Source organism: Podospora bellae-mahoneyi, chromosome 6 (assembly GCF_035222275.1).
Source record: "Podospora bellae-mahoneyi strain CBS 112042 chromosome 6, whole genome shotgun sequence".
NCBI lineage: Eukaryota > Fungi > Ascomycota > Sordariomycetes > Sordariales > Podosporaceae > Podospora > Podospora bellae-mahoneyi.
In genome coordinates, this window is record NC_085885.1 from 2,063,355 (window position 1) to 2,077,519 (window position 14,165).

At 52.5% G+C, this 14,165-nt stretch overlaps 3 protein-coding genes across 3 annotated transcripts; 2 read left to right on the forward strand and 1 right to left on the reverse strand.

The window, feature by feature from the left end:
• Positions 1-89: 89 nt before the first annotated feature.
• Positions 90-1,909, forward strand: SPT3 (Transcription initiation protein spt3; the record flags this gene model as incomplete). Its single annotated transcript, XM_062880607.1, has 2 exons — positions 90-1,013; positions 1,067-1,909. 2 exons carry the CDS (start codon positions 90-92, stop codon positions 1,907-1,909), a joined length of 1,767 nt encoding a protein of 588 aa, XP_062729550.1.
• Positions 1,910-3,819: 1,910 nt separating this feature from the next.
• On the reverse strand, positions 3,820-7,001 carry PMS1 (ATP-binding mismatch repair protein; the record flags this gene model as incomplete). Its single annotated transcript, XM_062880606.1, has 2 exons — positions 6,773-7,001; positions 3,820-6,707 (listed from the first exon to the last, which is right to left on the reverse strand). The coding sequence occupies exons 1-2, from the start codon at positions 6,909-6,911 to the stop codon at positions 3,820-3,822; spliced, it is 3,027 nt and encodes a 1,008-aa protein (XP_062729551.1). The 5' UTR covers positions 6,912-7,001.
• Positions 7,002-8,034: 1,033 nt separating this feature from the next.
• On the forward strand, positions 8,035-13,963 carry BST1 (GPI inositol deacylase). The gene is made up of 2 exons (XM_062880605.1): positions 8,035-10,034; positions 10,116-13,963. The coding sequence occupies exons 1-2, from the start codon at positions 9,165-9,167 to the stop codon at positions 12,957-12,959; spliced, it is 3,714 nt and encodes a 1,237-aa protein (XP_062729552.1). The 5' UTR covers positions 8,035-9,164; the 3' UTR covers positions 12,960-13,963.
• The last annotated feature ends 202 nt before the right edge of the window (positions 13,964-14,165 follow it).

Consider the following 14,165-nt stretch of genomic DNA (forward strand, 5'->3'; position numbering starts at 1 on the left):
AGCCGGAGTCGACACTCCAAGAAATCTTGCTGCATCCTGTGCCAGAGTCGCAGCTGTCACCACAGTCACAAGGGGCGCAGCCAGAGGTCATGCCACGAAAGATGCTGCCCAAAGAAATCCCAGAGTTTTATACAGCCCATCAACTTCAACTAGTGCCGCCTCGTCAAGTACCAGAGGTGCAGCCACAGCTTGAGAAGCAGCCTGGGCCTGAAAGGCAACCCGAGCCAGAGCCGCAGCAGTTGCGACCCATTCCGATGCTTCAGTCAGAGCAACCTCGTGATTTTGCCCCCCATCGAGGAAATGAGCAGGTCCAGCAGCAGAATGATGGCCAGTTCATGAAAGGGGCGACCCCCCCGACTCGACAGCAACAGGAAGATGACACCTCCATGTACTTTCAAGCCTCCCTTCACGAGCTCTATCCCGTCAGGCTCGTCAATCCGCGGTGCGCCAAATTCAAGAAAGTGTTTCAGAGGCCACACTTCTTCATCCCATCCCCGAGTTATGCAATCGGATACACTCCTGTGCCGCCACCGCAGCCCGGAGCTGCTACTGGTAGTACTGCTGTCGATGACTCCGCGCCCCCTGTCATTGACGTCCCGCGCTCTGCAGTCAAAGAAGCCATTGCCAGTCGTAACGACGTCTTCAAGGGAAACCCCGCGCTGTTTGACGAGGTCATGATGAATGGCCAACCACTTGACCTTAGTGGCTACGACCTTGAGCAGAATGAGGAAGGCACTGCCAATTTGATCCCGCTTAACCTTGACCCGGCTGCGTTTACGCTCAAGGATTTCCTCACTCGGCCTGATCCGATGGAAACGGGGAAGGGGAAAGAGGGGGGGACTGGACGGGAGGGGGAGAGGGAGGAGGTTGCTTTTGAGGTTGAAATTGATCCCAGCGACTGGATTGCTGACATTGTTACCAAGATGATGTACGTCTCTGGTGAGACGGGCGAGCCATCGGCCGAGACGACGGGGATTATCGAGGATATCGTGAGGCAGCAGGTTATTGAGATTGTGAGTTTGTGTCCATTCAATGTATCTCCCCTCCGAACTAACCACCGTCCCAGCTCCGCAACTGCACCGAACTCGCCGCCCGCCGCGGCGCCCGCGCGATCACTATTAATGACCTGATTTTCCAAATCCGTGATGACGCCCCAAAGGTTTCCCGTCTGCGGACATTCCTCTCCTGGAAAGACGTCCGCAAAAACGTCAAGGATTCCGACGACAAGGGAGGAGAGGGTGATCTTGGTGCGGGTGAAGACCCCGTCGGTGGTGTAGTTCCCGGCGGACCAGTCGACGACACGGCCAAAAAGAACAAGAAAGCCAAAGTCGGCCTCCCCTGGGAACCATCGTCTTATTTCGCTGTCGAAGTCCCAGAGAGAGAAGACGAAGAAGACGAGGAGGAAGAGGAAATGAACCACATCACCCTCCAGCGCCTCCGCAAGGCAGACGAGCGGACCAAGGCCATGACGCGAGAGGAATACGTCACCTGGTCTGAGTTTCGCCAAGCATCGTTTACGTACCGCAAGGGAAAGAGATTTAGGGAATGGGCGGGTTTTGGGATCGTGACGGATAGCAAGCCAAGTGATGATATTGTGGATATTTTGGGGTTTTTGACGTTTGAGATGGTGCAGACGCTGACGGAGGAGGCGTTGAAGATCAAGGAGAATGAGGACCAGCATAGGGAGAGGACGGGAGGGGGGGAGCAGGCGGCGGGGAATGCGGCGAAGAAGAGGAAGATGGGGGGGTTGGGTGGGGGGTTGTTTGATCCGCCTAGTGAGGGGAGGACGCCGGTTGAGCCGAGGCATATTCAAGAGGCTTTTAGGAGGCTGCAGGGACGGAGTAAGAAGAGTAGGGCTATGTTGAACGGGACGAGGATTCAGCAGAGGACGAATTTGAGGTTGTTTTAGGGGGAGGATGGGGGTGTTTTTGTGGGCTTTGGACGATACGGGGGAGGAAATCCTTGCGTTCTGGTTTCCGCGGTGTCGTCTCTATGACTTGGAGGGGGGTTGATGGAAGATTGGATGGGTTGAACAGCGGAGGAAATTCTTGTGTTTTGGTATCCCTGCCACCTAGTAATGGAAGATGGGGGAGGTAGGATGAGGTATGGAGTTTTTCGTTGTAGCGTTACGTTGGGGGGTTTTGTACTTTTCACTGTTTTATATGGAGTTTGGGGCATGGATAGAGTTTAGGGGAATGTTTCTGGGTTGATAATAGCCTTGTTGTCTTGTTTACAAGACGTAGTTAGATGATTAAATAGATGCATTATCTTTATAAACTTTCTCGTGCTATGCTGAGGTAGATATGAGATGGCTATGTTTGGATATTGGTAGGGTGTTATAGTGAATTTCGTCCGAGCTTGAGTTTTAAGATTTTCGTTTGCAAGCGTTGCTGTATGGAAACTCTTGAGGGCCTCTGATTCTCTTCAGCCATCTACTCTATTGCAAACCCTCTTTAGGCCTCTGCTAGCTTTGCCAGCTCACCGGCTCACAAGCGCTCCACCGGAAGCCAACAGCCATGTACTACAACCCGCAAAGATTGCCTGACCGGGTCTGGTCCAGGGACTCACGAAATTGCACCACGGCTGCAATACCTCTGGACCAGGCGCCTTCCTCGTTCGCGAGCGCTGCTGACTTGAGGTGTCGCGAGCTTACCTTTTATATCCGTACAGGATCTTCCCATGGAAATATGGGAGCCCGCAAGAATATTACGACAGCCCTCGAACCGGCGTCGACTGGCCCCTAAAATATCACCCCAATAAATCCGTACCTACCAGTGCCAGCGCCAGTACAGCCCCCATCACGTTGATGACCGGCGGCTCTCTGGTGGCGCTTCGAGGCGGAGTGTCCACCTGAAAGACGAGAAACAAACTCAACAGCAACGAGTACATCGAAGGACAGGTTTAGGATCCCGGGTCCGGACGTATTACCGTAGTAAACCACCAGAGACAGCGTTGAACTCCCTATCAGTCTTTCTATATTCGCCGTGACTAGATGTGTGTGGGTGTGCAGGAGGAGATATATGAGTTTTGCAATAGAGATGTGAGAGGACTGCCCACCTACCTTTGGTCAGCTGCCACGCCACATCCTCATCAGAGCTTTTGGCCTTGAGACCTATCAACTTCCTAATTCCTCTTGGCCAGTCCCCTTTTTGCAAATCTAGATAGATGGTTATCTACCAAAACTTTCGGTAAGAGTTGTCTAGGTTCTTGATCAAGACTTGTCCTAGCTTGAACAAAATGTCTACTAGTCGGCCCTATAGACTTCCCCCATTCCAATTCCAGTAATAAACCACCCATTTCCCCCTAATCTAAAAGCTCAAAATTCTACCCCCAAGTCTAACTCGTATTTACCCCAGCCCTAGATCCCTCCAACCCTCCCCAGCCTAGTCTACACAACTTCCAATCTTCCAACTATAACTGTCCAGATCAATAATCCCCTCTATCAACCCACACGACTTCCCTTCCTTATCACTATCAACCATTAGACCAACCGAGACAAATGGATAGCCACAAACTCAGTATACCCCCCAACGTTAGGTTAATCCCATCTTCCGCCCCACTGTAACCATTGGACGGTGTTGCTGTTGATTTATTTCGAGTCTTGGGGGCATTTATGATGGTTTTGTCACGGTGACATGGCAAGTTGGGTTGCTGTCATAGGGATTTCCGGAGGATTTCTATTGAATCTGAAAATGCTTTCCATGGCTGTAAACATACACAAATTACATGCCTGTTTAGATTTGTTCTCAGCAATACACATACGTTACCATTTATTTCCTCAGTAAGCCTTTACAGCCCTATCCAGTCCAGACCCTTCCATCACCCAGCCCTCTGTTTCCCCTTCCCCCCCCTCAAAAACACCCTCCAATCCACCTTCCCCCCCTCCTGCCACGTCCTCCCCTCAAATGCTCCCCCCAACCCACACAAATGCCTCATCGTCGGCCTCCCATGCGGGCAATTCCACGGCTTCTCCATCCCCCCCATATTCCTCACCACCCTCTCCATCTGCCTCCCCGACAACGCCCTCCCAATCATGATACTACTCCTGCAAGCCCTCATGGCAAACATCTTCCTCACCTTTGACGGTCTCGGTATCGTCGTAGCCGAACTGCTCGGGTTATCCCCCAGCAAAAAGATCAACTCCTCCAAATCCGTCAAATCAAACGTTGTCTCCCTCGACAAAGGTAGAGTGACGAGTTGACACCTCGATCCCACCGGGGAGTCCCCAGATGTGTCGACTGATACCACAAACCCGTTGCGCTCGAGAGAGACGAGGTTCTCGAGGATTATCTCCTCTTCTAGGGCGGTCAGAGTCAAGGGTTTGGGCTGGACAAGACGCTGGGATTGGACCGTGGTGGTGGATTGGAGGCGCTCAAAGTTGTATTTCTCGTCCGAGGCGTGTTGGTCGATTATGAAGAGCTCGTCGTCGTCGTCTGAGGGGGAGGAGGAACCCTCCCGGACGGCGAGGATGAAGCCTAGGTTGAATTGGCCGATGATTTTCATTTTGGCAAAGTCGGTTTTGGTGATTTTTAGGGAGAGTTTTTCTTCGGGGTTGGCTGCATCTAAGCCGTCGTCGTCTTGGGGGGGAGGTGGTTTGCTTTTCTGGGGTGGGAGGTGGTTTGAAAGGGAGATGATTTGCTGGTTAATCTCCATTTCGTTGGTTCTAACCCTGTGGATGAGGTTGAGGGTCATGTCTTTCCGCTTTGGACGACCTTTGAGGAGCATCTGGGAGCGCTTTTCGCTTTCTTCTGATGCTTCGGCAGCGGTGGCCTGGGCGGCGTCGATAAGGGCTTGTACCTTCTTTTCTTCTTGTGCCTTCTTTTCTTCCTCGTCGATGTACTCGTCGTCGGCTGAGTCATGGTCGCAGCATTCGTCTTGCTCGATAGAGGCTCTTGGGCTGTCTGCTTCTGAAGGCATCTCCTCATTCCCTTCATTATCAGCCCGGAGCTCCTCCTCCTCCTCCTCCTGCTCCTTCTTCTCCTCCCCTTCTTCGTGAGAGGAACGAGGCATCTCAGGTTCTTCCATGTCCACATCATTATCCTCTCCTTGAGACACAAACAAGGACTCTTCGTTGTCATCGTCCTGGCCCTCTGCCGATCCAGCGGCGTCCGAAGCTTCCTCATCCACCTCAATTTCCTCATCCTCAATGTCCACCTCTTCTGTAGTAATCTCAAGATCTTCTGTCGAGCCTCCCTTACTACTCGCCGCAGCAGAAAACATTTGAGTGAGACGTCCGCCAAAGGATGGCACAGGTGCGGTCTTCTTCCCGGCCTTAGCAGCGCCAAGCTTTTGGGAAGGCCTGGAAGGCTCCTCAATTCTTGATCGTTTCAGAGGACTCCTGATCACGCTCGTCACGGTGGAGTCGCCTATGGTGATCGTAGCCACTTCTTGAGTTGACCGTTTAAACCGAGCTGGAGCGATGGGACTAGATCGTGGAGCTGCAGGTTGCGACGGTGGCGGAATCGCCGGAACTGAAGATTGTGGTGGCTCGTCTTCCGCATCTTCCATTGCGACCTCTGTCTTGTCTTTCTCTGGGTTCTCGGCCATCTCAGAAGTTTCCTCTTCCTCTTCATCTTGATCATCGACCGACGCTCGTCTCTGTGTAATCGGTGAGTCTGATTCGGACGATTGATGCGACAGTATGGCTGTCCTCCTGTTGCTTACAGAAGCAACAGAGACCGGTGTCTGTGAGCGAACAAGCGTCGGTTTCTTAAACGGTGTCTGCCTCAGCCCTTGGGCTTGGGATGTCGGAATGGTGACATCCTGCGTCTCGAAGAGTTCAATCAAGGACTCCCGCAGATTGTCAAGCATTTGACCTTGGTCGTGGAGCAAGATGGTGCGCTTGTCTGGACTGACATTGACGTCGTAAAGATGAGTGTCGAGTTGAATGTCTGCAAAGATGAAAGGCAACTGTGAAGCATTGTAGGAGCGATACACCTCGTTGAAGACCTTGACAAACTGGGGTAGACCGCAAGGCCGCCCATTGACGTAGAACATTTGACGATCTGGTGTTTGTCGGCCTTCACCAGGTGTCGGCCGGGAGACATACCCCAGCACCCTAACCTCGGTATTGCTCCCGTCAGCTCTAGCTTTACCCTTCACGAGAGGACCGGCGGTAGGTGTGAGCTGCAGCTTGAGATCCATTGTGATCAAAGCATTCATCGTCTTGACACCAAACACATTGATGATATTCTCGCGTGTTGTGGGATTACCCTTGGTCGAGAACAGAACCATCCTCTTCCCTTTGGTGGGCTGCTGGGAAACGGTGAACTTGACGCCCGTTTGGATGCAGGCATATTGGTTGAGCAGGCTGATAACCTTGCCCCATTCCCTCTTGATGTTCCTCTCCAGCTCACGACGGCGTACTGGGAGGTTGCGGAAGAGGTCCTCTACAATTACAGAAGTACCACGCTGGCCCGAAACAACGCTGGTGCTCTTAAGCTTCCCAGACATCTCGAACTCGAGCTTCGCAGCGCGAGGGACCTGCTCCTTGGTGCAAGTTATAACAGAGAATTTGGATAGTGCGCAGAGGGAGGACAATGCCTCCCCACGGAAGCCAAACGTCTGAAGTGTGGAGAGATCATCATATGTTGAGAGCTTGGACGTGTAATGCTTTAGGGCGATTGATTCGTAGTTGTGTGGTGCAATTCCGGCTCCATTGTCTTGGACCTCGATGGAGTCAAGACCTTGGTTTTTGAACCGTACCTCTGCAGCATGATTAGCATCCTTTACTGGAACAGGTCTGAACATATCTGAAGATATTTATTCGTACCGATGGTGGTTGCCCCGGCATCCACACTGTTCTCCACGAGCTCTTTGGCTACAGAGCACAAATCGACAATAACCTGACCAGCTTGGATCTGATGGACTGCACTCGAGTCGATGGCCTTGATGGTGACGTTGGATGCCATAGTATGTGATGATACCCTCCCGCCCCCAACAGCGTCGGTTATTGTCTCACAAATACGGCCCAGTTGGGATAGGTATCAGGTCATCTCATATTGGCGCTGATGTGTGTGTGAGAGAGAGGGAGAGAGAGTGAGAGAGAGGGTGTGTTACTCTTGGTGTGTTACACCAGGAAAATCAATTAAACTCGAGAAAGGAGGACGCGACGCGTTCCTGCCTGCGGTGACACGCGCACTAATAAACTAAGGTAGGCGCCCCTCCAGCTTCACTGGAAGCTTACCTACCCCACCGACAGAAGCTAGCTCACTGAAAAGACTCAAGCCACAGCTTTGAAAAGCATTTCGCCCAAGTAAGAACACTCATATCGCTCACTGCCTATTCCTACGCCCATTGAAAGCGTCCTGATGCAAATACGGAGTATCGACGGGTTTAAGAAACCTAGGGGCTAGCTCATGTCAGCTGTCGTGTAACACCCCCTACCAGAACACACGGTCAATACCGCCAATGTTACAATGCCATGAGTACTACACCGTAAACCCCCACGAACTGCCACATTGCTTGGACGTTAGCCGTGCCACGTCGGATCTCCTGCCTGGGCATTCGCTGGAAGCTTTCTTGAAGGAATATAGCGCTAAAACTTTAAGCTTTTCTCGACGTTTTGAACAGTCCAAAAGATTCAAGGGTCCAGATGTTACGCAACACGACAGAAAACCCATGAAGAAACGACTCTCCTCTCTCGTCAGCACGGCCTGATTTGGCACATCTGTAGATGTTATTCTGTAAAAGACCGTTCTCGGCACAAGGTAACAGCGGCATCCCAATCCGTAGCCTTTAATGCAGGTCGGTTATTTCCAGATGACGTTATGCTTGGCCGCTGTGGTAGCCAATTGAGCAGCTCGGCATATCAACATTCTGAAGGGAGAATTGCAGCTAAAAGCGAAATCACTCCAGCCCATTTCCAGGAATTGAACCCTGTCAACTTGTCAAGACATGTTCAGAACCAAGGTTTCAAACAGCCAAAGACTGTCGCGATAAGAAGAAAAGGGCCACCACCAGCACATGTGCTTCATCCACACAAGATGCATACTGTAGGAGCTGTTGACCCACATGCTGCCAACATTTTTGTCGGTTTTCGGTGCAGAGTTCCGCCTTTTCTGGGACCAGCCGCTGTTGCAGAAGTTGAAAATCCTGAGGATCGTCCATGTGAGAAACACAGCTGCCTTTTTCTGTTGGTTCCTATGTCGGAAGGATTGCGTATGGCTCGCCTGGGCGCATCGCCAGCAACTGGACTTTGTATCTCACCTCACCTGATCTCGGTATAGAGACATGTAACCAGGAGAATGGCCATGTAAACCAGCGAGGCCCACCGGATTGCCGCAAGCCAGCCACCTCGCGACGACCTGAAAAAAGTCCCGGTCAATAAAGCAACAGGTGTGAGGTGGTGCATGCTGCAGGAGGGAAATAATTCCCAGCTTTGGAGAGCTGGGTTGCAACAGCTTGCCGCCCACTGCCGCTCTGGAGCTTATATTCCGCAGATTCCGCCCATCCCAGCCTCACCACCCCCAGCTTCAGGTTTCTCTTCTTGGACGGAATCAGGAAGCACTCGTTCATTCTGTCGCCTGAGACAAAGTCGCTCGTTCGCCATACCGTCAAACAAAAACACGCAGTAGATGTCACAGACGTCACCTGAATCCTGGCACCGAAAACGTTTTGTGCCGATCCAGAAGAATCTGGGATCCCCTCGTTGCTCTCTCCCACCCTGAACACCCTCATCAAGGGTTCTCGCGTTATTGTTGGTTTCATCCGCCGTGCGACCTCTGCCTTGGACCCCACCGCCGCTGAGGATCATCATACGCCCTATGCGAAATCCATATCTGTATTCACAGGGCATTCCAATATTCGGACTCGAAGAGAAGACAGTGCTGGAGTGGAGGGTTGCTATCAACCTGAGGTGGAAATTCCCCATCCAAAAAAAGCCACTGCGGCACCTGCGTCGAATCATCTCGGCCCGTTTGGAGGCTGGTCGGAACGCTTGTTTCCAAGCCATAGGCGGCCAATAGCGGGCTGCAGCGCTGTGCACCTGCTAGCCTGCCAGAGCCTAGCGCTGGGATTCAAGGGTGGGCTCCCCGAATCGAACCTGCATCGGTCACCCAGAGCTCGTGGTTTTCACATCAATTTTGTTTTTTTCTTTAATCTTGCCAGTTCAGAGGCTCGACGGCGATAGGGAACAAGCAGCTTGGTGATACTATTACGAGTAGATGCCCAGCCTCTGTCCGGCTCTAACTACCGTCCCCACCAAAACGAAAAAAAGTCTGCCAGCGCCGATTCATGCCCAGCGTTTTGTCGCTGTCGCTATCGCGCCCCGTCAAAGTCCGTTCCCTCCCGCCTCCGTCTCCCTTGACCTCGAGCTGCCAAGGACCGCACCGCATCGAGAAGCGCAACCTGCCATAACGCACATCCCCAAAGGCAGGAGTCGTCCGCCAACCGACCCTGCTGGGATGACGAGGCACTCATCAGGATCCTCCGAAGACGGTGACACTTTGCACGTCGAGGTTCCTCATGTCAGTTCGTCCAACCAATCCACCCTGAGGCCACAGGCCGCCGCACAGCCTTCCACCTCAACTAGCCCAGACAGCACCGCCAGCCATCACCACCAACGTCGCAGCAGCGTTGACCCGCGAACCTCGTCCTCGATCAGTCGGAGGTCAACCAGCATCAATTGGAAGCCTACCGAGACCAGGAATGGCTCACTAGAGAAGTCCCCATCGCCGACGCGCCCAACAACCCCCTCTCCACTCGGCCTGATACCGACCGCGAATGGGTCACATGCAAAGAAGAGAGAGATGGAAAAGGCGCACGAGGCCATGTTTGCCGTCCGGCATCAGCGATGGCGAAGCCCGTGGGCAATTGGCCTTCTTGCGCTTGTCGCATCCATCACCGGTATCGCCTTGCTGCTGACGGTGGTTCACTCGTCGGTAACACGACAAATTGATCCAAAGGGCTGTCGAATGTCTTACTTGCGCCCGTCATACGCCAAGCTCAACGAGTTCGACACGGAGCACACCCGTCTCGCAAGCAAATATTCGCTATACATGTATCGCGAACAGGGAATTGACCATGACACAAGGGTTCGGATCCCCCATCCTATGTCTTGGTATATGTATGCCAAGCACCTTTGTTAATCCACTGCTAACGTCAACTACGCGCAGGTACGAGGAATCCCCGTTCTCTTCATTCCTGGCAATGCCGGGAGCTACAAGCAAGTCCGACCCATTGCCTCTGAGGCAGCAAACTACTTCCACGATGTCCTGCAGCATGACCCCGAGACATACAACGCCGGCATCAGAAGCCTCGACTTCTTCACCGTCGATTTCAATGAAGATATCACGGCGTTCCACGGGCAGACCCTCCTCGACCAGGCCGAATACCTCAATGAGGCGATTCGCTACATCCTCTCGCTCTACCTCGATCCGCGCGTTTCCGACCGAAACCCTGATCTTCCCGACCCGACCTCGGTGATAGTGCTGGGCCACTCTATGGGAGGAATTGTTGCGCGGACAATGCTCATCATGCCCAACTACCAAACGAACTCGATCAACACCATCATCACCATGTCGGCGCCTCATGCCCGGCCGCCTGTGTCCTTTGACAGCCAGATCGTCAAGGCATACAAAGACATCAACGATTATTGGAGGCATGCCTACTCGCAACAGTGGGCCAACAACAACCCCCTCTGGCATGTGACGCTTGTTTCGATCGCGGGCGGAGGACTCGATACCGTGGTCCCTTCGGATTATGCGAGCGTCGAGTCGTTGGTTCCGGACACGCATGGATTTACTGTCTTCACATCGACCATTCCCACAGTATGGACGAGCATGGATCATCAGGCGATTCTGTGGTGCGACCAGTTCCGCAAGGTGTTGGTTCGGACGCTATTTGACCTCTCCGATGTGCACAGGGCATCCCAAACGAAACCGAGGGCGGAGAGAATGCGCGTCTTCAAAAAGCGGCTGCTTACCGGCATGGAAACTGTTGCTGAGAAGACGGCGCCTCGATCTGACCCGACGACTTTGCTCACCGTGGAGGACAATTCTGACACCATCATTGCTCAGGGGGAGCGGTTAGTTTTGCGGCAATTGGGAACCACTGGCAGGGTTCGCGCCCACCTCATGACCATCCCACCTCCCGGGCCTCCCGAAGTCAAGCGCTTTACTTTGATGACCGATATCAAGCTCGACCAGCCTGGCGAGAACGGGAAGCTCGAAGTCATGTTTTGCAGCGTTGTCCCATCGCAACCGGGCCAAACCGGGGCAGGATTTCCAAGCCAAATCGACCTTTCCAAGGGTACTGCAGGAACTACCCGGCTGGCTTGCCGAAGTGCTGCCCCAGATGTCATTCCACTCCCTGGATCAAACAAGACAACCGCCTTTCCATTCTATAGGGACCTAGAGAAGCAGGTCCTGCCCTTCTACTACCTCGAGTACGACCTGGACGACATTGCTGAACAACAGTTCATTGCAGTGGTGGAGAAGGCAACGAATCCCACCCAAGGTTTCGTGATTGCCGAGTTCAGCGAGCAGTCGCAGTCACACCAAACAGCACAGATCGGCCTTCAACGTCTGCTCACCTCGGGCTTGAAGTTCACCATGCCTGCTGCACGACCGATGGTGACGGAAACCAAGGTGCCATCCTTGCAGTCGAGCTTGCTAGCCTACAACTTGCGCCTGAACAGCCACTCATGTGGCAACAAAGAGGAGCTCTTCGCCCCGATGGTGAGGCAGTATCTCGTGGAGCCGTTTGAGTCGAAGTATTTTGTCAATGTACGCGATGCGCCGATCAGCCTTCACGGTGTTGCTCCCTACGTCCCTCCGCCTCTTGCCAAGAGGTCCGCCAGCGAGGATGGACTGAGCTTTCAGTTTTGGACCGATCCTACTTGCGATTCCAGCATTGAGGTTGAGCTTGAGGTGGATTTCAGTGGTAGTCTCGGCAAGCTGTATATGCGCTACCGTACCGTCTTTGCTGCGTTCCCGCTGCTCGTGGTGGCGCTCGTGTTGCGCAAACAGTTCCGCGTCTACGATTCCACGGGTGTGTTCATCACCTTCACAGAAAGCTTGGATCTTTGCCTCAGGCAGTCCATTCCGTTGATGCTTGCGTCGCTCACCATGTTGACCGTGGCCACGGCCAACCCGTACCCAGCTGGCAGCGCAAGCTTCTGGCATTGGAACAAGAGCACATCTTCGCTGGTCGATTTCCACCTCAACGACTATTTGATCGGTACTCAGGACCCGATGTTTCTGTTCTTGATTCCCATGATTGGAATAATATGCGTCGGAGTGTGCACCGTCTTCAACTACATCACACTTGCCCTCACGCACTTGTTGAGCAGCCTCTTCAACCTGTTGGCATTCCGCCCTGCGTGGGTTCGCAATGATGAACGCAAGAAACAAGGAGGCGCCGGGTTTCTGTCGTCATCACCCAGGCGCAGAATGATCACGACAGCCGTCTTGCTATTCCTCGTGTCTACAGCCATCCCGTACCAGTTTGCCTATCTGGTTGCCTGCCTGGTTCAACTGACAACCACAGTACGCGCGCAGCGAATCGCCCAGGAACTCCAGTCAGCAGCCAACTCGAGCTTTTACAACTACGTCCATTCGATTCTCATCCTCATGCTCTGGATCCTTCCCATCAACCTGCCAACGCTCGTGGTCTGGATACACAACCTGGCTGTTCATTGGCTCACGCCCTTCACCTCGCACCACAATGTATTGTCCATCATGCCATTCATCGTCCTTGTGGAGACCTTAACCACGGGCAAGATGGTTCCTCCGGTCACCGGTCGGATGAAGCACCTCACGAGCATTCTACTATTCGGCATTGCCATCTATGCTGCCGTGTATGGAATCTCTTACGCCTACACATTACACCACCTGGTCAACCTGGTCGTGTTTTGGCTGGTCATCCTTCACTCCACCTCGGACTCTTGGCCAATATCCGGGTTAAAACATTTGTACGAAGGAGACGCCGAGGACCGCAAGGGCGGTAAAGAGCCATGAACAAAATCTCCGATTAGACACCTTTGGAATAGACTATCCCAAAAATTACCTGGACATTCACCAACCTATTCACCTTTTTGATACCCAATCCGAATGGTTCCGAATATCACCAGACCACGATTGTACATGCCTCTTTGCCCGCACTGCCGGCCTCTTTTGGCTGGCTCGCATACTTTCTGTTCTTTTCATTCTCTACGACACACGATTTTACGAGGGTGGATTCCCGTCTGCTTCGACTTTTATAGCACCATAACCAGGGAAATGGCTTTGCTTGGATACACCAGGGGTATTACGGATGGGAGGGAAGATTGATTTTTCTTCGCGCTCCCCTGTTTTTTCTTTTCGCTGTTCAGTTTACGTCTTGATGGATGGGGATAACACATGTGTTTTTTTTTTCTGGGTTCATAAGGAGCGGCAAATTTTTTTGGTATTGGTCAAGGGTTGTCGTGGTTTGGGGAAACGGCAGCATGGTATAGGATTGGGAAGGGGAGAAACCCCCGAGCCAGTTTTGGCCGCTGATAATGTTTATGTTTCCTTTTTTTTTTCTGTTGTCTCTCGCTTCTCACTTTTTCGACGGGGGTGGTTTGGTCGTCAGACAGACAACACACCTTTGCTCGATGCCCCTCGTTTCAGCTCAGCAACGCCAGCTCATCACCACAGATGGGCAGACCAAGGAGGAGGTAATGGACGATGACACCGGAGACAATAATGGTGTGTGTGTGAGTGTGCTCTCTGATAGAAGAGACAGATGATCAGAAAGGTTGTCTGTTGGTGTGTGTGGTTTTGATGCTTGTTAGAATAGCGAGATGAGAAAGAGCCAAGAAAGCGAGGGGGGGGAGTTGGATTATTACTATAGCCGGGATGGTGTAGATAGAGGGGGATGCGAGAGGTGGGTGGGATGGTTTGTGTATATACCACTTGTATTTAATTATGGAGGGGGAGTAGTGCAGACACAATATCTTGAGAGAGTTGTGTGAGGCAGAAGGGAAGAATATATGATCAAGTTCAAGTACTTTGTGCGGGAAGTGAAGCGGGTTCTTGTTGAGCTGTGAACGCTCAAAACCAAGCGATAAGGCCTCTTTCACATAGACACGAAGTATTCCAGCTGTGTTATCCAAAGTCATCTATGGCATCTCAACCAGCATGGGAGATAGTGGTTCGTCAATTTTTTGTCGATCTGAAACACACAGGTACTTATACATGATG